Source organism: Cyclopterus lumpus, chromosome 3 (assembly GCF_009769545.1).
Source record: "Cyclopterus lumpus isolate fCycLum1 chromosome 3, fCycLum1.pri, whole genome shotgun sequence".
NCBI classification, from domain to species: domain Eukaryota; kingdom Metazoa; phylum Chordata; class Actinopteri; order Perciformes; family Cyclopteridae; genus Cyclopterus; species Cyclopterus lumpus.
In genome coordinates, this window is record NC_046968.1 from 18,384,540 (window position 1) to 18,411,475 (window position 26,936).

The 26,936-nt window shown below is 41.5% G+C and overlaps 1 protein-coding gene across 1 annotated transcript in view; it reads right to left on the bottom strand.

Annotated features, from left to right (window-relative positions):
• Nucleotides 1-26,936, bottom strand: part of kif26ba (kinesin family member 26Ba) — an 81,947-nt gene that overhangs the window by 11,466 nt on the left and 43,545 nt on the right. The window contains 17 exon segments of the mRNA XM_034529528.1: nucleotides 178-874; nucleotides 1,358-1,665; nucleotides 1,831-2,010; nucleotides 2,357-2,484; nucleotides 2,729-2,806; nucleotides 2,934-3,186; nucleotides 3,343-3,481; nucleotides 3,728-3,904; nucleotides 4,028-4,366; nucleotides 4,868-5,039; nucleotides 7,742-7,964; nucleotides 8,679-8,865; nucleotides 9,854-9,970; nucleotides 10,285-10,430; nucleotides 13,742-13,835; nucleotides 14,810-15,025; nucleotides 26,841-26,935. Of these exon segments, the coding sequence (XP_034385419.1) occupies nucleotides 178-874; nucleotides 1,358-1,665; nucleotides 1,831-2,010; nucleotides 2,357-2,484; nucleotides 2,729-2,806; nucleotides 2,934-3,186; nucleotides 3,343-3,481; nucleotides 3,728-3,904; nucleotides 4,028-4,366; nucleotides 4,868-5,039; nucleotides 7,742-7,964; nucleotides 8,679-8,865; nucleotides 9,854-9,970; nucleotides 10,285-10,430; nucleotides 13,742-13,835; nucleotides 14,810-15,025; nucleotides 26,841-26,935 (3,549 nt within the window).

Consider the following 26,936-nt stretch of genomic DNA (forward strand, 5'->3'; position numbering starts at 1 on the left):
ACATTTGTTTGTTTTTTAAGGCACATTGTTGGGTAGTAATAGAGTTCAAAAATATGTTACTAGCAGTATATAATATACAGTATATGTGGCCTGTTATGAATGCATGGAGAATGGCATGGTCTTGCCTGACGTTAAGATTCACAGTCAGATTTATTATCCCAGTCCAACCCCGCTTACCATCCTTGCAGAAGCTTCGGAGGTCTCTGGTCGCAGTTCCCGTCTGACATTTTAAATGCTCCATGTCCCTCTTCTCTGGCTTCACTTCACATACAAGCTCCCTGGACCTCCCCTCCTCCACAACGCGCTTTAACCAGGGGTCTTCAAAACTCATCTCACTGGAAATAGAAGCTAAAAGCGATGCATTATATTTGCCTGCGTCTTTCATAGGCAAATATGGGGTATTGGTAGGTGAAGAGAGGATGGTTGGTTCATGGATAACCATGGGTTTGACAGCCGCACATGGGTGCACACTGATGGTGGTCTTGAAGGGGGAGAGGTTACCAGGTCGTGCAAAAATTTGGATGTTAGTTTTAGCCATGGATGGAGGCAGTTTTCTCAGCCTGTCTTTGGTTGCAGTAGCCTTATTACCCCCATTTTCTGACAGCACCACCTCTCCCTCCAGACTCCCCCTTCTCGGGCTGCCACTGTTCTCATAACCACCCAGACCATCCAATCCGAACGAAAGGCTCTGGTTGGGTTCAGGTTCAGCCAGGGCCTCCCCTTGCTGGCTCTGGGACTGACTGAAGCTGTGGAGAGACTGGTCAGCTTCACTGCCAATGCTCAGATCACTCATCCAGGAGGAGATGGGCGAACCACAGTTAGACATCACTGTGGAAAAGGCTTCACCCTCTATTCGCAGCTTGGCCATGGCCACCTACAACAGGACACAATTCAATTGGGTATGACATCTTGAAATGACCAAAACAATGATTTACATAATAAATACACTATCAAATTACATAAGCTGTAGGCGCTGGTCACATAGTAAAAAAAAGACTGCCATCTTCATAAGATTTTCTAAAAATTATGGCAGCTCAAGATTATTTTGTCAAATTAAGTATTATTGAAGACAAATACTGTAAATCATATGGGAATTAATCGAAGGTTTAGATGTGATTGATTGATTGATAATGGGCTCACTGAGTCCATGATCCAATCAGATGAGACATCATTTCTTGCAAGTGGCAGCCATGGTGGCGCCACAACCCTAGTCCCTTGTTATTGTGAGTATTGTTCTGTATTTGGTTTTGGCTGAAACATCAAATCATCCTATGTGTGAACAGTAAGTTTGAGACACATTTGAACATGCCAAATGAGCTTAGTCACTGTAAATTAAAAGTGAGTCAATCACACTAACCTCTGCCATGGCAGCCACATCCGTAACTCCTGAGGTTGTTGCAGGACCTGCAGACATGTGATAATCCTCCACAGCTCCATCCTCGCCAGTACTGACAAAGCACGATGCGTGAGAGCCTGAAGCAAGGGCAGTGAAAGGGCAACAATCACCTTTGATGCTGATGATGCTCGTTGGACGACAGGTGAGTCCCTGAGTCTGCATAAGAGCTGTAACATCAAGGTCCTCCTCACCTTCAGAAGCTACAGTGTACACCGGTTCATCCTCTCCATGCGAGAAAGGTCCAACTGTTCCGACAGCAGCTACTGGTCCTGAGGTTGCAAATGGAGTTTGAGAATCAGGTTACCACATTTGTGGAAATGTTGTTTGTTTCCTAGCTGTTCATATTCATCTGCATAATTCTCTCATATGACTCATATGACCCTTTTTTGCATCTCAACCTCCTTTCCTTATAGCAATGTTTTAGTTCAACTCACCATCCCTGTGCGTGTCCAGGGGAATCGGTGGGACGTCATCGTCACAGAGTGTCTCTGCTGATCCCAGGCTGGCAGACAGAGACTGAGCTGGCTCTCGCACTTGTGGGCTCATGCCCACTGGAGAAGTCCTGGACAGCAGGGACTCTGGTGAGGATCGACCGCTGTCTGCAGCCAAACTGTCTGCAGAATCAGAAACACACATTTGGCGTCGTAATTCATGTTGTTTTCCAAGTGCAGAATAGAAGGACATTGGCTTCACACTATGATGCCAATTTGGAACCACTGGTTATTTTACTGATAAACCGTGCTGTGCTGTAATGACTCTATGTGGCTATATTTTAAATGCCTTAAGATATTCACGTAGACTCTGTTATTAACTTTTGGCAGAAAACAGCAACAGCATTACCTGCCTGAGGGAGATGTGTTTAAGGACTCCCAATAACAGGCTGTTCATACAACATTAGGACTTCAGCATTACCAATACTGTCCTCCATTCTAAAGCATAAACATGTAGAAAGAAGCATACTGTCTGAGGTCAAAGCATCTGTGGCCTGTCCGTCTTGAGCCAGAGTGTTTGAGGACAAGGGGGGTGTTGCCGGCATCACGCACTTCTGGGTGTACACTTTACACCGCTGGGACGGGGAGGACGGAAGCCTGAGGAGCAAAACAAGGATCAAACATTATAGAGGAGGTCTTTGACGCTGGTGCCTTCTTACACATTTAGACTGTTCATTAGCCAACATGCAACTCCTTATTTGCTCCTTACTGCTGTTGTAGTAAAAGTAGAATTATTTTTGTTTTTGTGTTTTTTAGACATCTCCCAAATGTTGTTTTCATTTGAACTGAAGTCCACAGTCCACATTATTGTTCACACATACACAACGTATGGGTACCTTACCTGTAGTCTGAGGTTTTGGTCAAACTAGCGATGCCGAGGCGGGGTGATCCTAGTGGCCGGGCCTTTCCGTCTGTGTTACTGACCACGTTCAGTGTTTAGAGAGACAATAAAAGAGACATCTTCTCAATTAAAGCCAGATCCTTTCAATGGCTAATAGCAACATCAAAAATAAAATCCCCACCAATCATACATAACTCCTACTTACCCATCATGCACGGAGCTCTTAGCCCTGTTTAGGGGGCTAGAGGTGATGCTGCTGCTTCCTGTAACACTCCTGGTACAAGTAACGATGGGGGAACCAGAACTCTGAGCCAGGTTGTGGATCATTGTCTGAGCCAGCTCTGCTTCTTCCACCACCTCCTTGATCTCCTGCAGCTGCTGGTCATTGGTCCTCCTCCTGGAGGCTGTTGCTGCTGAGGAGGAGAACTGCACTGCACCACCTACAGCACATGCAGAGCCTGTGGGATGTTGGAGAGAACAATGTTTTCTAAATCCCCGACACTTTAAAAAGGAACTTAACGCTGAGTTACAGAACTCTTCAAAGCCAGTTTGTGAAAAGAAAAAAATGCTGAAATGCAACATTTATATACAGCCTATGTAATCAATGAATTAACCTGTGTTAGTTTCTGTATCCAACACAGCAGCAGAGTCAGGAGCAGAAGGAGCTGAGGTTGGGACAGCTGAAGATGGAAATGGCTCTTGTTTGGCACCTTGTTTGTTTGCTGGAACTTCTTCAAAGGGGAATTTTGCCACCTGAACAAAGGACCGAATGAGAAATGTACAAAATACTTTAACAATAATAAGGTAATGTAACACAGTTGGAAGCATATGCTTATCGAAAGACCCCCCCCCCCACAAACACAAGCTGTGACAGCAAGCAAAAGATTATGCAGATACAGTACATGCAACAAAAACTCGAATAGAGTGTTTAACTTGTCAAACAACCCATCAAACTTAAATACAGCATCTCTTTTGCAATGGAAAAAAGACTCAAATCACCTCTTCACTGCCATCAATGCATCCCAGTCTCTCCTGCAGCTCAGCAAAGGTGTTGCATTTCAGGCACTCGCCTCCTTCCTCTGGGACTGGGGCCAACGGCTGCCCGAGCAGTGACTGAGGGGGCTGAGGCAGAGGCTGAGAGGAGACACTGGGTTGGTCTTCTGGCTGAGACTGCACCTGTTGGAACAGAAGTCATGAAGATGTGAATGAGTGTCTTTGCATTAAACATTATTTTGATTACTGCCGATTGTCTAAACAAAATACTAAATTTACACTAAAAAGTAAATGTATTTAAATTACCTTGTTCTGGGATCCAGCCACCTGACTTTGACTTTGTGTTTGATGCTGCTCTGACGTTTTACCTCGAAGCAAAGCAGGAATAATTGGTACAAATTCTGGTGGTCCCTCGTTGTCCGTCAGCTCTCTATCTGACACTGCGGCCCCATTCGGGCCCACGTAGATCACCGTGTCACATGACTGCTCGCTGCTGGAATATTCGTCAGGGTCACTAGACAGTCGCAGCAACGGAACGTCAGAGTCGGAGTCACCACGGTGATGGAAAGGTCGCAGATGGGTCGGCCGACGCATGCGACCCTCCTCGCAGGAGCTCTCTCCTCCAGAGGAGCTGGAAGTGTATTGCTGAGGAGCGATAGACAAGCAAGCAAGAAGCAGAGTTGGCGGTGAGAGGAATATTCCCTTTTTAGATTTGCAGAGCAGGATTTTTTTTCTTTCTTTAATTCACACCGGAGAGAGGTGGAAAAGATGGAGAAGAGAGAGAACACGATGACATCCACTCGGATCCTGAACATGCAGCTTAGCCAAGTAACAGATTTAAGATAAGAACTTTAATTTAATTGATTTATTCCTATTTCTATCACAGACAATTTTATGTATTTATGAGTATTTATGAGTTTTATTCATATTTTTAGAGCTCTAAAGCCCTTTCCCCTTTTTCTTCAGCTGAACAATTTTGAAATAAGTGAGCATGAACAAGTGAAAGGTGAGAGAGGGTGACAGCAGCACATGTGGTGCATGCAGTGACTGTCCTTGAACTTAATGTACCTACAATTGTAGTTTTATGAGACTTCGGGAAACTATCTCTCAATTTGTATGAAGCGTTAAGGTTTGACTAAAACTCACCACCGTGACTTTAGTTTTCTTCTTTTTCATGCGGAGGACACGGGAAGCAATCTGGATGGTGGAAAGGGTTTCTGAGAAATCTCTGGGTGAGGCAGCGATGTGAGCAATCATGGTGGTCCGGCAGTTCATGTTGCCTAGCGACTCCCTTAGCAACATGGTCAGCTTGCTGTCCCTAGTAACAGACATATGCCAAGATGTGAGCTCTAAATGCATACAGTTACTCAAACATGTGACAAAACTGGTCAAAGGATTATTAATAGCTCAGCTTTGTTACCGTCGATGTAAAGATGACACAACACTAGGCTAGCATATTCATACAAATAAAGGCAAAGTTAATGGTAATTATTGATTATGTCGCTGCTTCAACACATGAAAGTCTGCTATTCAAGGCTAAAGCTAACAGCCTTAACGCACTCCGGATATTATGTAGTCTAATATTGGGAGATGATCTATCTCCCAGAGAGATTATGCTAGCAGATGGGAGAGTAAAAGTAGGCTGTGTGTTAAAGAAACGACTTTCTCCTGGGTGGGCTACTGCAATCATTCATTGCCGTGTGTGTGTGTGTGTGTGTGTGTGCGTGTGTGTGTGTGTGTGTGTGTAGGCCTGCAGGCTGATGGTGAGTAAAGCTCCTCTGTGGCCCAATATCTCACGCTGCTGTCCCCCTTCTCTAAAAACACAGCCTGCAGGCATGTCTCACACATACGTGTACATTCACATTCTCACAGATACACACACAAGAATGTATACACTTCTATCTTGACCTCCTCTCTTTCCTTTCTCCTCTCTGTTTGCCTCAACAAACCCTTATCTCTCTCTCGACTAGATCTTTCTCCATCTCGATATCGCTCCCAGAGATTAATGTAAGCAAATTCACAACTCATGAAATATTAATTTGCATGTTAATTCAAGTGCTTGGGACGTTGAATTAGATCAAACCTCCCAGACTGTGCTTATTGGTATTACCCTTTTAAAACACCAGTGAAGACTACTGTATTAAAACTAGCCTCTAATGAAAGCAGCATCTAAATTCCTAGATCTCCATTATTACAGGATACTAACATTGAGCAGCACAAATAAAGAAGCCACATTACAAACACGTTCACTCACAGCTTTTATACTTATGTATGACTGAGCTCATAAATTAAGGCATTAGACTTTACTGAAGTGTGCTGGATTATGCTTACATTGCTAATATTAGCAATTGCAATGGTTCAAATGGGATATTGGACTATAAAACAACTGACTGTGTTCCTGCAGGGCCTTTAGAGACTCCAGAGTCAGGTTTCAGTGGAAAGATTTAGGGAGCTGTATGACTGACGGGGGACTTTGCCAGGAGAGAGATACAACAAATCAGATGGAAGTGGTCGGATTTAGGACCAGAAGCTGTAGACGGTCCCTGATGAGAAAGGTTTAAGTTTAGTGAATGTGAGAAAAGCCTTTAAATCTACATGAGCATGAAACTGCCTGTCTGGCATCACGCTCAGATGCTATGATTCAGGTCTGGACAAGAGCTAACATCTTGATTTTGTGGGAACAGACATCTGGTGCCCTTTTTAATTGAACTTGGAAGCTATATACACATGACAATGTCTACTAATCAACTGGGATGGAATCACTGGTTACCTAGCAACAACATGGGAACAGGACTCGGGTTATAAGAACAGGATGGGACTCTATCCCAAAGTATTGAAGCACTGGGACACTGTCCCGGCCTTGATAAAAGGATTGGAGCAGATTTCTTGGAATCCAACGAGACTTGAATGTTTTTACATCACAACACAGACTGTTTGTAACTGTCAGACAGCGAGTCAGTTGGTCAGCTGATTGGCCCATTTATTTGGTCCAGACTAAAATATCTCTGCAACGATTAGAGGGATCGCCATGAAATTCTGAAAAGACATTCATGATCGGCGGATGATGAAACCTATGACTTTGGTGACCCTGTGACATTTCAACTGTAGCGCTACCATGAGGTTGGCATTTGTGGTTTCTACTAACTACTGGATGGATTGCCTGGAAATTTGGTATAAGTTATCCACGATCACCACTGACATCCACGTGAGCTTGTGTTTCTTGTGTTCCAAAGCCTTTGCTCAGTCATTTGTGATTCTGTGGTGGCCTTTATGTTGATCCTTCATTCTAGAGAGGTGGCAGTAACACTGCATTGCTAAATGAGTCCAAATCCCCTGACAATCCGACAACACTCTGAGTCATCAGTGCCAAACCACACTCAGCACAGCTTTGCTTGCAGCTTCAGTGGTAGGTAGCAGGTTGTTTTGCAATGTAAATGCAAAAGCTTGTGATTTAATTAACCCAGCAAGACGCATAGAGCTACAAAGCCCCAAAGCAAGAGGGAAGGTGGGAAGACGAGGTAAAATGAGGACATGTAAAGTTTGGGCCAACTCCTGGGCATTGCTTGGGCATGCCAAACGTCACTACAGCAATTACAATTTCCCCTATGACATGTATTTGTATTCTATTATGGTTTTAGTCTGGATACAGTCTCTGTCTATTATCTTTCATTTTCTCTCTCTCTTTCTCTCTCTCTCTCTCTCTCTCTCCTTTGCTCTCATTTGCAGTCAGTTAACCAGCAAAATGAATATGATGAATATGTAACAGCAGCTGTTGTTGTTTATAGCAATAAGTCCCTAAATCCTGAAGCAACTTAAGAGATCTCTCATCTACTTTCCTCTCTTCCTCGCCTCACCAGAACATACTGCTTTCCTCCTTATTTCACCTCTCCACACTTCTTTCTCCAAATAGTTTTCTACCTCAATTTCTTCTCCTTACTTTTAAAAGCATCTTTGCTCATTTCTCCTCTCCTCTCCTCTCCTCTACTCGCCTCATACATACACATGCACACACCACCTTACTTGTATGGGATGTGCTTGCTCCCGTTGACCAGGGCCAGGATCACGTTGCCGAGGGCAGATAGAGAAAGGCACAGAGGGGCCGAACTGGGCAAAGTGTTCTCCTTGCTTTTCCCACCTCCTCCTCCTCCTTCTACCCCTCCTCCTTCTACCCCTCCTCCTCCGAGTACTTTGAGATCACAACTGCCCAAGTCCAGCAGGTGGAGGCGACTGCGACCTCCTGACACTTGTAAAGTGAGAAAATGTGTCAAAAATGGGGGAGGAAAGACAGAAGAGGGTAAGTGGTATGGATACAAAACTATTTTACCCCTGTCTATATCATCAAAAACAAACAATTTCTGTGGTGGTATTTTCAGAATTATAGACCGGTTTGAAAGTGTACAATTATTGAATCTACCTCCTAATATATCCCAAGAATGTGAACTAACATGACCAATAGTTGCAGCTTGTATTGTTCTTTTCCTGAATTATGTTTCAATATAATGAAAAACGTTGTTCTCTTAAGGTTAAGACAGTAAAATGAATTATGTGAAAATAACTGAAGACATGTTGTGTTCCCACATAAAGGGTTTATGTCATCCTCAAATATCCTCATTGCCTGCATGCGATATATACACACGTGTGTGATGTGACTAAATAAATCTGAAGAAGGAATCTATTTCAGGATTTTGACTATAAATACATTGATCTGTCAATCATTGTTGTGTACACTCACTCCTCACTTTGTCTCCCACATGGTGAAGCAATATTTCATTAGCTTTTATTCTAATATGATTATCAGATGTTGGACTCTCAGCAGGGAACGTGTGATGTGATTTGAACAGTACAAATAGTGTTGTATCTGCAGCAGTAGAAGTAGTGATTGTTTGTTGTTTTATTGTTATATTCAAGTTAATATTTGTGTACTATTACTTTTGTTCTTTTAACAAATTGTACTTACTTCCTCCTTTGCCCGTCTTTTCCATGCGGTATTGGTATATGTGTAATGTAAACAGCATGTGTGAGTTTCTGTGCTCTTCTTCGGTGGTGTTGGGGCGTTGGCTACTGTGGCGAGCTGCTATGGCTGCATCCAGAAACCAGGCTGCCTTCTCTGGGGTCGGAGCACGCAGTTCAGACTGGTTCTGGAGCTGGAAGATGTGTGAGTGGAGGTATAGGAGACAGAGATAGAGGTAATGCAGAGGTGAATAAGAGAGAGGAAGCATGTGTGTGTGTGTGTGTGTGTGTGTGTGTGGGTGTGTGTGTGGTACTGCAGGATATCATTACCGATGAGATTATGTCAGATTAGTTAAGGATTACACAGCTGTTCTTGTATCAGACCCTATAATCCTATAAACATAAAACTGCAGCTCAACACACACACACACACACATACACACACACACACACACACACACGCACACACACACACACACGCACACACACACACACACACACACGGTTCACTCTCTGTCACTCAGTTGTTTTTGGCGCTCTTCTACATACGCACACTATTCAGACTGCTATTTAATTCAAAATTTAAAATTAACGACAATGACATTAGTCATGATGGTAATTAGATTTAGTGCCATGTAAGTAGCCTTTTGTTTTCTCAATCGCACTCATCAAAGTAGATTGTTTTAGCAATCAGTAACTAAATCAGTAAAAATGTAACTTAAAGCAAAGTCAATTTCATTGTTCATTTTATATTGAACAATATCAATGTTTTCTAGTTTTTGCCCTTTTTGTCTGTGTCATTGAGTCTTTTGTACTTCTTCTTCTTTGATTTCATCGGAGTGTAACCCTATTTTAAGTAACACAGCTATTTTTGGATCTGGTGTTTTAAAATATGCTTGGTGTATTTTGACTCTAATAGCGTACTAAAGCCCTCATATTGTCTCTGCTGCCCTGATGTGAGTGTGTGCATAAAGCAAGCGTGCACATGCAATAGCAGGCTAAGACAACAGAGAACTGCCTCAGGCTAAAAAAACAATGGTCAAGCATATTGATAACAAGGCCCATGGCTGTTTGTACACACACCTTGCAGGATTTAATGTACAACAGATACTTTTTCATAAACAAATGCTACCCTCAGATGCAGCATTTCAATGTGTTTGTGCGTGTGTGTCTGTACATTACCTGCATGCCACAGATGGGGTCCTCAAATAGGTAGACTCCAGGTGACTGTCCATCCTGTAAGCTGCCTGTGGCTACTTCAGACAGCAAATCCTTAAGGTTCTCCTCTTTTCCCCAAACCTACACATACACACACACACACACACACACACTAGTTGATTAGAAGTAGACATCACATTGTCTTTTATTTTCTGACTAAATGTGAGCAGATCATTTTTATGGGGAGAGTCTGTCTTTATTAAAACATTGTCAGAGAAGTCATTACTTGTTATGGCAAATCAAGAGTTAAAAATATAACATTTAGGCAACTGTTACGAGACTGCCAGCACCCCAGCTACAACACTACAACTACTACCAAATGTCTGTATCAGTAACGGCACCTGAGAAACTCTGCAAACAACGTCATAAATTGAGGTCTCGTCAGTAACACTGACCTCGACCGCAGAGACACGAACAGAGAAACGTGCTCCTGTTTTCTCCTTCCTCTCATTGATGAGTTTAAACAACCAGGAAATGGCACAGGGGATTATACCCAGAGTCTGGAGAGAGTCATCCCGGCCAATCATGGTGTAGGATTTACCTGGAAGAGACGGACAGAAAAAACAAATAGGGGAAGGGTGAATGGAATAAAGCTGGATATATCCAAATGAACATCACCAAAAAAGACTTCTAGGCAGAAAAGGGCTTTGTATGAATAGATGCGTGCGTGCGTGCGTGCATGCGTGCGTGCATGCGTGCGTGCGTGCGTGCGTGCGTGCGTGTGTGCGTTGCTTGTGCGTGTGTGTGTGTGTGTGTGTGTGTGCCTGAACATACATGTGTACATGGAGCCTCCAGATCTGTCCCTTTGAGCAACAAGATGATGATTACTTACACACACCCCTCCCCCCACCACACACACACACACACGCACACACGCACACACACACACACCTGCTCTGACTGTCAGGAGTTGGAGATCAAACACACGCCTAAACAAAGTAATATGTCACACCTAACAATCACACCAACATTTACACAAAAACAGAAAGCCTGTCTTTTTCATTTGTTCAGAGATAGCGTGGTGGGTCGGTTGTCAGACACACTGTAATTTTACATTGTTCACCCTGAATGTCTCCTGGAGTGTTCAAACTTACTGTCAAAACAAAGATGCATTTCACAATTTGTTGTAAAACTGTTTGGAGAACTAGAAGGAAATACTAAACATGAATGTTGAATGAAATGTAAGTTCCCTAAAGCACAATGCCAGTCTCTGCTAGATAAGACCTCAACATGATATTAAAGAAATGTTAAAGAATGCATTAAATTCTGCATTTGGCTGTATCAAAAAAAGCAACACAGGGTAATTTACTTTTATTCAACCGTTTACCAGTTGATTTCTTTTGATTTAACAAATCTGACTCCCTCAGTCATGATGTCTCTATGTAGTACCACTACATAACTGCAAAGCACCTCCTTTCTCTTTTTGGCCTTTCAAGACTGTGTGTATGTGAGAGAGCCTTGAATTACACATCGAGGTGAATATATGTGTTTCCTTCTTTTCTGACTACCACATGGTCAGCTTGTGACTCTTTGCTACAGGGGATGAATCAGTGTGTGTGTGTGTGTGTGTGTGTGTGTGTGTGTGTTTATCCATGTCTGTGAAGTTAATGTATATTCCTGGCAATTGGTCTCATCAAACAGAGCTGCTGATACTGTGATAAAGTGTGAGAGAAGAAGGCAGCACTGTATCATCAGTTCAAAGACTCACACACTTGAGCATACACACACGCACACACACACACACATGCACGCATGCACGCATTCACACTCACACTCTTTATTACTAAGAGATGATCCATACAAAGCCAATAATCACATAACCAATACCATAATCCATCAGAGGATTCAATTATATTCTTGGAGTTCATCCATTTATTTGAGTATCATTTTCCTATTCAATTAAAACCTGGTTACTCTTTGTGAAAGTGTGCATGTGTGTAGATGAGCAGACTTTTGTGTGTCTGAGTACCCATCTGTGTCTACAGCCAGGGGCCACGGGGCCGAAGATAAATGCTCGTTGTGTTACTTTCCCCATTTTAATTAGGACAAAGGTAATGCCGTTATAATCCAGCCTCATTAAATCCATGGCAAGAATGATCTCATCTGCGGCTACAGCAGCAGCCGTTTAAGCCGAAACCAGCAATGTCAGAGCCTCTCTGCACCATTAATATAACAGTAAAAATGATTGAAAGACCATACCGTCTATGATAGATCATATGAAAGCACTTCCAGTAATAATGCCAGAAAACTCAGTTATGCCTATCATCCAACACAATCTAACACTGACAATAAGAGGTCTGTTATATATTACACACTATGAATCATCTCGTGGATCATGACGGTCATTTCCATGTGTCAATATTTGAAAGCTGAATGACAGCATGTAAACATGGTGAGATGAAAAACATTGATCGAGACAGGCTGTCTGGTGTGTACACCATGTCGGCTTTGTGTCTTGGGAGCTCTGGCGATTATGTGTGCATCTTTTTGTTTGAGCTCCTCTTTGACGGAGAAGTGGGCAGGTTCTGCTCTCTGCCCACTCTTCAGCATTCTTGTATGAAAACGTATGAGGACCTGACGATGCAAAAAGCCTGATTTAGAACACCTATAAATTACATTTTAGGGCCTATTTTCATATCTGGCCATCTTTATTATTCCTTAGACTTACCTTAAAGCCTTTTCATTATCTTTTTCCTGATTTTACAGTGTACCATGCTTCAAGGAACAGTCCTCGGAAGTGCAGTGATTTTGGCATAGTGGCAGCATTTGGTATTGCAGTACCTCGTGACATTTCATTTAGTTGACTCTTTTATCCAAAGCAACATACATGTATACACCATAGACACAGCTACGGGGAGCAATTCGGGGTTAAGTGTCTTGCTCAAGGACACACAACATGGGCTAGCGGAGCCGGGGATCGCTGATCCTCTAATTGGACGGACCGGCTACCACTGAGCCACAGTCGCCTCGTGACACTTCACTTTCAGTTTTACCGTGATTCAGAATGTAAAATAATTTATTTGGAGGCAAAACTGAGGTGTTATCTAAACTGTAGTTAATATGTTTAATGCTCATGCTTCTTGCCCCATTGGACTCGTTTCCATGGTTCCTTTCTCAGCAATTACTCTAATGATGTAAATATCTACACTGTAGTACCAAAATATTTCTTCATAACTAATTTATAAATTAGTTTACTTTTACAACTGATTTGGCAAGGGATAAAATCCCTGCAGCACAATGAGGAAACAGTTTGCATGTTGGTTTTTACGTTGAAATTCATTACTGTTTGTTTGAGTAAATGGCTGGTCGTTAACAAAGAAGTGTTCCCTGCTGAACCGCCGCATTAAAATGTTCTGCTTTCGTCCACTGCCAGCAGTTAAAGGGGACTTAGGGACTCCAACTGGCTGTATGGTGATCACCAGCCAAGAAGGGTAATGCTGCTAGCATGTACAGGGATAAACACGACAAGGGGTTGACCCAGGGTGGACGAACATCTGTGTGTGTGTGTGTGTGGTGGGTCTTTGTTTGTGCCAGTGCATGTGTGTGGGTTCAGGCATGTTGCAGTGTGCAGTAGGGGGTCCTGACCCTTTTTAAGACAACTTCTCTAAAAAACAGCTTCAGAAGGATTACAGAGAGAGAAAAGGAGACAGAAACACAGACAGAGCAGACTGAGAATGCTTTCAGCTTCAGCAGACACTAATCCTCTTCTTTCTCTCTCTGATAGATGAGAGCCAGTGGAGACAACCAAATGAAAGACTGAAAGACTGACACACTGACGGTCAGACACACTCACACTAAAGATGACTCACATGCTCTGATTCTGTAGTCTGTGTGCATGTGTGTGAGAGTTACCCAGTTTGGAGTGTCCAAAGCAGAAGACGCAGCCATCTGCTCCGTTCACCACCGACTGAATCACCTCGGCAACCGTTCCCGCACACACCTCCGCCTAGCAACAGGCAGACAGAAGAGATAAAGGAAGAGGGTCAATAAAAGAATAAATACCTGAACGTACAGAAGACGGGAAAGGGAACAATTCTGTTATTCCGACTTGTGAGCATTTATGCATTTTTCCAAGATACACGTTACTCCTATTGATAGCATTTTAGTCACACCCAGACCACTATTAATGCTAAAATATCTCATTTCATTTAACATTTGTAGCAGTTAATTGACTAGTGAAACCAAATACAACAAACAGTGTTCAGCTGACTTTAGTAATAGTTTGACTCGGTATGTTTGTTTGACAGTTTGCTTTGCTAAACATAAAAATGGAAGCACGGAGGAACATTGGCTAGCCTGGCTCTATCCAACAAAATACACCTACTAGCACAAGTAAAGCGTACACATCTTGTTTGTTTCTGTAAACAAATAGAACAACAGCTTGTGGTTTTACAGGATGTTGCATGCTCAAAACATTTCCTGACCGGCAGCAGGGACCTGGTGCTGGTAACTGGATTTTCTTTAACTTTGGACCGAGCCAGGCTGCAAACCCATGCTGGCCAGCTGCAGGCTGTAGCTTCATACTTAGCTCACAGACGTGAGAGAGAGAGCCTATCGATCCTCTCATCTAACTCTAACAAGAGTCAATAAGTCTATTCCTCAAAATGTTAAACTGCTCCCTTAGTATTGGATTTTATTTCGATGGAAGTGCCACCAATGGAGGCTTTGCAGCCTGTTTGGCACCAGTCTTTTGGCACTTCAGTACATTGTTTTATCCAAGTGAGCTCTTTTAGCAGAAAGTCAGAAATTTCAAACATCTTCTGCTTGGAACTACATCTTGAAGGCGAATCCACTCAACCATTCACTGTGGCATCGATGTGGCCATAGAATGTTGTGTATATTTGTAATTATTTTTGATAAAAAGTTGTCTTTCCGTGAGGGTCATGGCAGGTAATAATAATATTTGTTATATATTCGTACCTGTGATGCATCAGGAGGGAAAGCAGCATCAAAGGTGAACATCTTTGGAGGGACCTGATTGGCTCCCGCCTTTTTCTGGGACGCAGCGCTTGGTGTCTGATTGACTGAGGGGTCCATGATGGTGATTTGTTTCTTCCTGGAATCCACTTTGAGGAAGGAACTGGACTCGGCTGCGTCCGACTGAGACTCTGGGCACACACGAACCATCACTTTCACCTGAGGGTAAGACACAGAAACAACAGAGTATTATAGATTAAAACAGGACAAAGACAACTGCAACGCTATCCGACACAAACACCCAATACGGATGCAGAAGTTAAAGACAAAATCCTCCAATTAAAAGGATTCACGCAACCTTTACTGTAGCACTGGATGGTTTTGTAATGTTTCTGATTATTTACAAAGCAGTGAAATGAAACTAGTCAACAGGCACAAAGCACACAAAAGTTATAGCAAGCAAGTTTCCTTTTTTAAAATGTGGGTGATGCCTTTACATAAAACTCAACTATCAATGTGTTCAGTACTGTGTGGAGATCCTCTGTTGATAACACTTTGGTTTTCTGTCACTTCAGCCACGTTGGCGTCCCTGCTTACCATTAACACTTTCAGGGCACTGAAAGATTTTTAGAAAAACCTACGCAACTGGAAACTATGAACAGATTTGATCATGCTGATGGATTGTTTCTATAAGGCCTATCTGTTCCTTAGCTTACCAAAAGCTTTTTATTTCTTTTAACACTTACATGAATATGTACATGCTCTCTCATCACCTTATTCACACCAAGTTCTTCTCCTCCCTTCCCCTCCTTTACCTGTCACTCTTTTGCTATCTCTTTCTCCCACTCTCCTAAATCCTGTCACTTTTTTCCCCTCACCCCTCTTGTCTAGCTTCAGGTCGCTGCTAGATATCTGAAGCCTGAAGTGCAGGATTCCGGTTTTAGCTTTCTCTCCTCCTCTCACTCTTCTTTCCTCCCACTCCTGTCATAAACTGTTAGCTGCCACATTTACCGCCTGACAGCTGCTGTTGTTTTCTTTGATATCAGAGGAAGCAAAATGCTGCGTCATCGAATCCAAGTGTGCTCCAGAACATTTTACCATATAAACAACTTTTTCTCTGTTAGTTAAAGATGTTTCAAAAGTTTGCGGTATTTTCCAACAGTTTATTTTTGCTCTCTTGATCCTCCTCTGGCTCGTCTGGGTGAATTAGTCTCTCTCTCACTCTTTTGATCTCTCACTGCCTATAACACGTTTTTAATCAGTACGGCCCCTCTATGTTTGTCACACATGTTTTCTTCCTGCAACATGCTTCATGATTATCCATGAGATTTACCCCACATTTTCTCTTCTGAAAATTGGGAGAGAGGCTTGGTTAAAGCAGATGAATGGTGCAGAGTGCCAGATGCAATGAAAGCTTTATAGATTTACTTAACCACACAAACTGTCTCAGAGAATGATCATCAAATATATTTGATTTTTATACTGACAGTGGGAGGATTATGAAGTGTATTGGGGAAGTGATAAGGTAAATGCATCAGTTATCAGTTTACCTTTAAGAGTTGTACTTTCTACTTTGGTGACAAATCTCTTGCTTTCTGTCACCCTTAATTTCCCTTTATGACACATGACTTAGTAATGCTCTCACTGTTAACAAACTGAATCATTTGGGCAGATCGCTAAAATACAGGGAGAGCTAGTTACAGTAAGTGATACAACGGGCAACTTGCCATACTATGACTCCATTTAAACTCTTATGCTAAATGAACTGACTTATTGGTGAATATTGTAGTATGTCACAGCATATTGTGGCGTGCCAACCCCTGGCTCAGTTGTACAGCACTGTCCTCTGCTCACATTGTAAGTGCTGAGGGGACTACGGGGCCCTTGTGGTTAGAAGTGGACGTCGCCCATTGGTTTGTGGACGGACGTTTTGAAGCCTCGAGGCTCCGAATTTTGTCCGTCGCCAACTTGGCTTTATGCAGCTAGAAGTGCATCATTTGTGGATACGTGGATCTGCAAAGTAAAAATGTGAAAACGTGCAAAAAGCTGAGTTTCTAGAGTTTTCTACCTTACATGAACGATGACCAGACTAAAAAAGAATCAGTGTTAGATCCCATTCAATTGGCTACAGCTTTGACTGATAGTCACAACATACATAGCTTGTTAACAGTTTAAGGCATGACGGATGCAAAGAGCTGACTATTCTTTAAACAGTAAAGCAGCTGACAGGATATATAATACACAGATTAACAGTCATAAGCTATGCAATTTCTCATCCTCACACTCGTGATGTGGTGAAACTGAATGAATGCATCATTAGCTTTGGCCTTTTTGAGACTAAACTGTCTCATTTTGGGAAGCATTGCAGGTTCAGTTTGGCAATCGAAACCGCAAAAGAACCTTTGTGGACTACATCCTTTAAAAGAACTACGAATCAGGATTCTGCATCTGTGTGTACCCGCTTCTCCGTGCAGTATGGGGACCTCTAAACCCCGACAAGGATAAAGAAGTTTAGAGAATCAAAGGATGGATGGATAATAGTATTCAAATATCTCTGCAAGGTTTTAAGTCCTGCCATTAATAATAGATTGAGAATCTACTGGATACTCTCAGTTCTATTATAATGTTTCATGACTAAATGTGTGCTAACTCAACCTTACCTAATAGCACACTGTGACAAATGAAAAAATAAATGAGATCTCTCTTCGATCTTATTTTACCATGGGTTTTCTAAACAAGGTAGGATTTTCTCGACAGGGCTCAGAGGTGCAGGGCAGATGAAAAGAGACTACGGTGTTTATGTGGCTCCAAAGAGAGGAGGAGAGATCTTTCATCTGTTGGTGCTTGTTAGCACAGATGAATCATCGTCTGAAGTGTGATTCTACACTGTGTTTCCAGTTAAACACCACTATGGGTAAACGAATCACACAGTGATCCTAAAACACTCCACTCCAAACCCCACTGCACTGAGTCTCACACAATAAACGGAAGACTGTCCTTGAGTTCAACTATACATTTTACCTACAGACCCATGTTAGTCTTTGGATCATATATAGTCCGCAAATGCTGGAAAAATGTTCAGCATAGTATATTCATGTTTGTGCCTGACTTTATTTCTGAAATAAATTGGACTATTAATTAATTAATTAACCTCTCCTGCATTACTATGATCAATAACATCATTAACATAAAGCAATTTTCTACAAAAGAGATAAAAAATTGGTTCAAATGATTTGCTATAATTTATTTAATGGCACTGGAGCAAAGAGACAAAGGCAACCAGAACAAGGTCATGTTACACTGAACAAACTCACCTAGAAGAATATGTGTTTTATAAAAAATGTAAGCATAAAAGCCTGCTGGTAACTAATAAATATAATGCTGTGTCAAAAGCACAAAGGCAAATTACAATCTCAGGAGCTCTTATGTTGCTGTTTTTATGCATATTTCTCACTCTCTCTCTCTTTCTGCAACACACACACACACACACACACACACACACACACACACACACACACACACAGGCACATTAACAGGCTTTCCTTTGGTTGCATCATTAAATGACCATAGGCCATTTGAGAAAGTTCGTTAAATACATTGTGTGAGTGAGTGTGTATGAGAGAGTGTTTGTGTTGAAGTCTTTCTAAGATGAAGGTAATTATAAATGTAAAAGTGTGTCCATAGATGAGTTGTAAGATAAACTGAGATGCTAACCGAATACAATAAATATGTAACCTTGGTGCCCTGGGAAACCTAGATACTAGGGCATAATGTCAGGTCAAGAGTTCTATAGCATTTCCCAAAAACACACACATGAATAACAGTCTCTTTCTCACACACTCACACTTATATTGAGTGCTGCGCCCTCTCCTGACCCCAATAAAAGAGCTCTTCACATCAGTATGAGCCTGGGGGGAAGGATTTTACTGTTGCACACTTTACAAGGCGCAACTCATAAAGTCTCCCCCGCCCCCCCGAGCGCCCATTCCCCCCTTACTTATTAAGAGTGTAAAAGACAAGAGGGTCGGGTGTGTGTGTGTTTGTGTGTGTTTGAGGTATACATCTGGACATGGAATCACATGATGGCCTCCATCATGTGATTCCATGTCCACTTCACAAAGTATTGAGGGTGTCAGTCAAGGTCCATTAACCTATATTCTCCTATTTTTCAAACTATCGAAGCTCTGCATTGATGACCAACCAAACAACAGCTGGGAAACAACAAATGCATCAACATCATTTTGCCATGTCAGTTCTTGTTCTGGCTATGAAAACTGCCTTTGGTCTTTAGAAACAAACCAAAAACATAATATTTCTGATCAGGACGTTCGCACTGGAAGTTTAAACCAGCCCAAGTTCAGCCCAATTGTGCAAGTGTGTGTCTGCAAGTGTGATCAAACCCACATTCTCAGAAGACACTTGGCCTCAATCCAATGGTGAATCAATACATGGGGCAAGGTGCTGCAGCCAATATGACGTACAGGCGCACATACACGGGAAGAAGATGGAAGAGAAAGAAAATGTTTGTGGTGTTTGTTTCAGGAAAGCAAGAGAGATATATATAGTTGACTTTATTAATCCCCAGAAGGAACTTAAATCAGATACTTTAAACGGAGTGTCTAAATATGCTACTTAATTTAACAATAGTTAGATTGCTGAAAGATTTAGGAGTAGTAGTAATACTAGTAGTAGTTTAAAGACAAAGTATGTGAAGGAAGTAGGTTATGTTGGATGAATGGGTCAAACTCAGTCTGTCACCTGACTGGAAAATAGCATCGTGGACTTTGGACACCTAGGTGCGAATAGCACCTAACTGCCTTAAAATACAACAAAGTACAATGATAACAGCGATACATGAACACAGCTAAAAATGAGAATAAAATGAAAAATAGGTCACTTATAACTCCCCAGATACTAACAAAACATTACCGTGTGTAATCCTTGATACCTTCATCCCTCTCTTGTCTCTGCTCTCTGCTCTCCCTTACTCCCACTTCCACAACACCGATCACCTTTCCCTTCTTCAGTCTCTCTTTATGTATAAAAAACATTGTGTTGCTCGGTAGCACTGTCCACCCACTCCATTCCCTCCGTTCTTTCTTTGTCTCATCTCCCTCTCACTTTTCCTCCCTGCCCTTCAGAACAAATGACAAGACAAATCACAGTCTCCTTCTTTTATTTGCTCTCTACTTTCCTCTCTTCTCTTACACTTCATGCTGCGGTGCATACTGATGTAGAGTGCTGAGCTGCAGAAATGAAGACCAAGTAGAAGAAGAAAACAGGATCAAGGAAGAGGTGCTGGAGAAGTGAGTGTTTCTTTTACTTTTTCAACAAGTCTCCGGGTGAATATTGAACTTCCATTTGCTTTAGGGAACGATTGATATCTCTGTTCTGATGTAATGTGTAAAAAATGTTTAAGTGTAGTCTGTGTATTAAACTACAATACCACTGTGTCTGACATAAAGGTCTGCTGATCCCGCACGGAACAGCTTGTTGGTAAATTTCTATACTAAAGGTTGGATGTTATGACAGATGTTAAGGCAAGGAGTCCTTTTTTCCCCTGAGAGACTAACTTGACCCCTCATACACTCATACAGCTTCCTTCATCGGACACAATGAAGTCTTTGAGTCAATTTAAGTAAAGGAATTCAGCTAACAAGCACCAAACAAGCCCGAGCTGAGAGAAGATTGTTCGATAGTCCCTCACAGCCGTGCTTCATTACTATTGGCTGTAAAATCAATACAAGACTGAGACTGCGCTCTAACTGGTTCAAAAAGACTGCAGAAACACACATTTGTGAAAACACATGTAGAGAGATAGCTACAAACATTAGATCAATTATAATGTATTCATTCAAGTTCAGAAAACAGTATCATAAGATGGAGGTGCTGCATATATCATACAGCTCTGAGGTTTGAATTTGGGTCTAGTTCAACAAAGATGAGCCACTATATTACCTAAAAGACCTCTTTTATAAAAAGAAATGGTACAATAACAAAGCCTTGTTATTTTGGATAACATATCGCTGGACAGTCCATGTTAACTTACTGTGAGGAACTTTATCTTGTCTATATTAAATCCTGATGCCTCTATATGACCTTCATTAGTAAACGAAACCATCAGCGAGAAGATTGGCTATTTCTATATAGTTATTCTGAATGCTTTTCATGATAGGTCGTATTGATAGACCCGCTGGAGGAGAGGGAGGCAACCATAACCAGGGCTGAGACAAATAGTTGAACCCATAACAGACTCCCTCATTTAGATACAAGGCACTCAGACACCCAGATAGGCATGAAGACACACAGATGCATGTGGAAAATGCACTTGCACATGCTCACTCATGACGGAGACGCACACAGCTTGTGGCCTGAGAGGGATCGTTGCTGCTATTAAAAATTGATTAGCTGTCATGGCATCATCTTCGCCCAAGGTCAAGTCGCAATTTGTGAGGCTGTGTGTGTGTGTGTGTGTGTGTGTGTGTGTGTGGCTGCATGAAGAAAAGAGCTGGGGGAAAAAAACTCTCACAGTCCTTCATTGTCATTCAGATATGGAGAAGAGCAGAGAGGGTGGGGATGAAGGGATGGGAAGGCAAAAGATAAGTCTTATCCATCGATAAAGAGAGTTACGGTGAAGATAAGTGACAGAGGGGAGAAAAGTGAGAGTGTGCCATATTAGCCTTCATTTCAACATTTTGAAAGTATTTCTTATCCCTCTTCAGATATATGAAACTGTATGTAAATCGGTTATGATACAGAACTGTGGGTGAAGTGCAGCAGACAGCTTACAGAAGACTTTGAAAGCCCCGGGGCAACTGTGACATGGCTCGTGTATTTGTGATCCAGCCTTGAACAAGACATGCTAGCGCCCCTGTGAGGCTGTAAGCCCCCTGGAAGAGCCTCAGGCCTTGAAGCAAATCTTACATAGTGGCCAAACTGTGGAATTACGGTTGCGGTTGCAAAAATACTCCATAAACTAACATTGAGAAAAACACTACGGTAAATCCAAACTCTGAACTTGGCGTCGGCATGCCAACATAGCCTCGATCACAATAGTTTAAATGCTGATGTTTGACAGGTATAATGCTTATTAAAATCACCATTAGTTTACTCTAGTGATCATAAAGCTCATACAATTTGACTTTTGGAGAACATAAATGGCGATCAAATGGCAAATTTTTAGATATTTCAGTCACACTGACTGGCAGCAACTTTGCCATTCATAGAGCCATGACACTGTTGTGGCTGAAAGCAATACCCATATTCACCTTTTGCAGGTATTAGGGCATAAACCAATAATTTAACAAATTAAAATGTTGACCGTGTAATATATTTAATTAAGGGATTAAGAGGGTTACTTTAATTAATCCCGAGGGGACATAAATGTCTGTTCCAAATGTAATGACAATGCATCCAATAGTTGTAGAGTCTGGACCAGTGGTGGACCGACCAACAGGCAGACTGACATAGAGCTATATTCTCTGTAAAATTAAATGACAGTGAATGCAGTTTGGACAGGGAGAAAAAATAATAACTCCGTAGTTCAGCAGTAGTATGTGTGTATGTAATAATGTGTTTGTCTCCTTCAACTGCTACTAAATGACACTCACTGATTCGGTTTGCAAACTTTGCTGAAGCCATCGAAAGCAATCAGAAAATAAGACGTCTTCCTTAATTACAGATAAGGATTGCTCACACGCTTCACATATGTAGTTTTTTTTATCTGACAGCTTAAAAACATGTCATTTACACTCTTTGCTGTATGTAACTGCAGTTGGTTTTCTAAGCGATAATATATATACAGCTTAACTTCCACAATTGATGCAGATCTGCCCCAGCAGTCAGGGGTCTGAATGGATTTGATGGCTGATTTGATTAAAGTGAAACGGAGCTCAAACATGTTGTGAAGCACCGTGTATAGAAATACAGAGAGGAGTTTGAAATACAGACGCCAGTCAGAGGGACCCAATGAGGGATACATCCTATGCTGATATCTCTCTCTCTCTGTAAAACACACACACACAGCCAGTACATGTGACCTGTGCAGGTTGATTTCCCCTGGCTTTCAATGTGATGTCTCAATCTGTTTTCTGCCATATTAACATTGGGGGAAACACTAAACCCCCATCACACTGGCAGACAAGCCCATGTATTCTGCACAATGTAACGTGCACACTTCCACCGGGGGCTTTGCAACTTCCTTGACATCTTTCATTGTACACTATAATTCTATAAATTTGTGAGCATGCCAGCCTGTGTGCATGTGTGTGTGTGAGTGTGAAATCTGTGCAAATGCCATTTCAGCAGGGAGCCGACCCCCACTGCAGGTGATATTTTTGCATGAGAAATGTCACCACAGTCATTTTCTTCCCATATGCATGAGTGTGTAAGTGTGCATGTGTACATGTGTGTGTGTGTGTGATTAGGCCTTGGCACGGTACAATTGATTTCACAGGAGAGGCTTGTTGTGTTCCAAATACCAGAATATTTTCATGCCTTGGTACATGTCCTGTCCTTATTTCATTCCCCCTTTCTTTTCAAACCATAGCAACGAGAGCCAACTAAAGCTTGGTTTATATGGTGCACGTGCCAGAAACATGTCAACACAGCTTGCGCATTGTGCATGAAGTAGTGGCGCCTGGTCCAGCACCTATGAATTTTTGTTACTGGGCGCTTGCTGCACGCTCACTCTCAGTTTTGACATGACTATCACAAATAATTCACTGATAAAAGCCCTTTTCACATGTCTGAGGATTTTACAACGACAAACAATTTTCTTTTAAATACTTTAAAAACGGGAGGTTATAAAACTCAATATTTAATTGTTTACAGGGTACTCAACTTTCCCTTCTTAGTGCATCTTAACACGGCTTGTATTAGTGCATATGAGTTAATTACAATTCCTCTTTGACAATGAGTAGGTTGTTTTATGGCGTTTTACCAGTAACACACATTACATTTTGTGTCTGTACGCCCTCTAGCACTTCTGAGAATACTGCAAAGAACATGTAGAGGCTACAAAGGATAACACGTTAAAAAACAAAAACAACTGGTTAAATGTAGGGAATAAAAAATTTAAAAAACATTCAGAATTCGACACGTTAAGGCCAGAAAACGCCTAGCCAAGCATAGCATAAAGTACAGCTGCCCTGCCTCCATCAATATAACAATTAAGGTATCTTGTTTAATCCGTACAAAAACTGAAGTGTAAAAACAAGTTATGGTTTAATAAAGGTTATGTTCCAGACATTTCTTGAATGGAAGCGAGGGTAGCTGCTTTTCCATTTTTTTCTTTAGGCTAAACTGAGCTAACACAGTGTCTCAAATGGTCAGTGGTTAGCAGGTCCGTCTTTCAATCAGAGGATCGGTGGTTCGATCCCCGGCTAGCCCTAGTTGATGTGTCCTTTAGCAAGACACTTAACCCGAAGCTGTGTCTTCGGTGTATGAAGTTGCTTTGGATAAAAGCGTCAGCTAAATGTAATGTAATGTAATCCATCTTCTCATCCAAAGTCATATAAAACAAGTGAAATGGCGCATTTCCCAAAATATAAAGCGCCACTTTTAACAATGGAATAAAGACATGGAAGAAATAATTACAATTTCGTTCAATTAATTTGCTGTTTTCTTTATTTTTATTCTCCATTTGTCACAGTTGACGTTGGAAAGGAGCCGTATGCCAGCAGGGCAACAGCTAAAACAACTGGACACCTTCATCAAAAGGTCCACTATAACACAGATCACACCAGAATGATTACTGTGAGACGCCCACATGAAAAGGGGGCTGTCTGACAGTAATTAAACATTAGTAGCAGCACGGCCGGCCAGGCAAGCTAATCACTGCTATCACAAGAGCCGAGAAGATCATAGTGAGATGAAACAGAAGCCAGAATGAGAGACAGACAGACGATGAAGATGGTTTGTGTGTATGTGATTTATGATGTATACTGTATATGGGCTTGTAGTGTAGGGGGGTATAATGTCAGAATAATTTGGCTGCTGTGTGTGTGAGTGCGCTTGTATGAGAGTGTGAATCTGTCTCCCTGACAACTGAGGGGACATCTGTCACCTCCCATAGGACAGAAAAGACTCAAAGGAGGGCTGAATAAAAAAAACACAAAAAACACAACACAAAAAAAGACAAATAAAATATAAAAGGCTTCAACGAAATATGACTGAGATGTCTAGACTAGAATAGAAAATGTTTCTCATGTGAAAGCATTTTTTTACCTAGATGGCTATGTGATTGAATACCTTGTGATTGACAGATCACAACCATGGCGTTGTCGTGGAGTTGTTCCGTGTTTTCTTTAATTCTTTTCATAGTGTATTTTCAGTTCATGAAAGTTAATTTTAGTTTCTTATGAATGTCTTAATTAGCCATTCAATTGTTCCAAGCTCCACCAAGCCAAGCCAAGTCAAGACGGCAACAGCCAAAAAAACAATGCTGACCTCGAGGTTTCGAGGCCACCAACGGGTGTCGATGCGGTGACTACGTCCACTTCAGTCTATTTACAGACCTAAACCACAACATTGTGGAATTAGATGGAAGTATTCATATACTTTCATTGTATAAATTACTTGATTTTGATATTGGCTAGCTTGTGATTTTTCTCTGTGGATCAATAAAGGCTCATTGATTTAATAATGTCAAAATGTATTTATTGATTATATTAAGTTATTAAACATAATCTTTTTCTCTCCTGGTTGTTTCAAGCCTTTGTTGCATGTCATGTCCCTCTCTCCCTCCCCTTGTTTCTATCTTCATCTTCACTGTCAACTGTCCAACATCGTCACACATGCATGCATACAAGTACAGACAGACAGACACACCAGAGCTCCCAGACATAATACACACACACCGATGATGCTCTCCCACAGTTCCTTACTCATACTCATTAACACAACAGGATGTGTGGGGTCCCTTTCCCTCTCTGTGTACTGGAATGAACATATGTCTGTTTGATGTCTGTTTGATTTTGTCCTCCATAGTCATTCTTTTTCTAGCAGTGACACACACAAACACAGAATCAGTGAGCCTCTCACTCAAAATGTGGAGGAGGGGGCACTAAAAACTCATTACATGGACGATCAATATTGCACACACTTGAGAAGCATGAAACCCCCTCACATCCGCAACATACACACACAAGCCGCGTTCCATCAACCGTTGGCAATGGTGACAGATGACTTTTGTCAGCCTGAGATGTGTTACCGTGGTAACCATTAGCCTGCATTCCAGTACGGTACAGAGGGGGTGACACACACACACACACACTTACAAAAACACACACACACACACCAGTACATACATTTGGAAAAAAACGGCCAAGGTCGTGAGGAAAAACTACAGCTCATAATTTTAAAGCGTACCAGTGAAAAACACCAAACCACTAAATCGCCAAGTACTGACACTGAAACCCTGGCTACTTACAAATACAGTAGTTTCAATAAAATGAGTAATCAAAATCACTTTTTTGATGTCAGTACCTCTGTACCTAAATATTTAATAAGGCAACGAAAAATAAAAACCTCACTACACTAATGGTAAATGACTAAAACATACACTAATAAAACTAACAAAACTGTTTTACATCAACTGACTTTTGACTTTTTTTTAATGAAATATAATCTTCTTGTGGATTCAGGTGTTACGACACAGGTTCATCTTCGAAAAATCGAGGAAGATGAGTCTATCTATAATAACAAACTTTATAACAAACTAAATGTGTCTGACACAGACTTAAATGAGACTAGACATTTGCCGAAAAGTTCAACATTTTTATAAAATGTATTTTATTACAAACGTTAAACTGTCATTCAACTTATGATATGAAATTAACTGCATTATGTCACCTTCCAAAGATATAGAAATATAAGGTGAATGAATATTCATTCTCCATTATGAACAAACCAGCCCATACATTCTCCACTTTCAGAAAAAAGTGACACGTAACCGTTTGATTTTAGTCATAATCAAAAATAAAGACTAGCTACATCTTTTAAGGAAGACTTTTAGGAAGTATATTTCCTTTACCTTTCCAAGCCCAGGTGTATCTTTGATTTTGTTGGCTGCACGGAGAAGGCAGGGTGGAGCCGGGGGAGGGGCCATCAACAGAGCGGAGCTAAATTG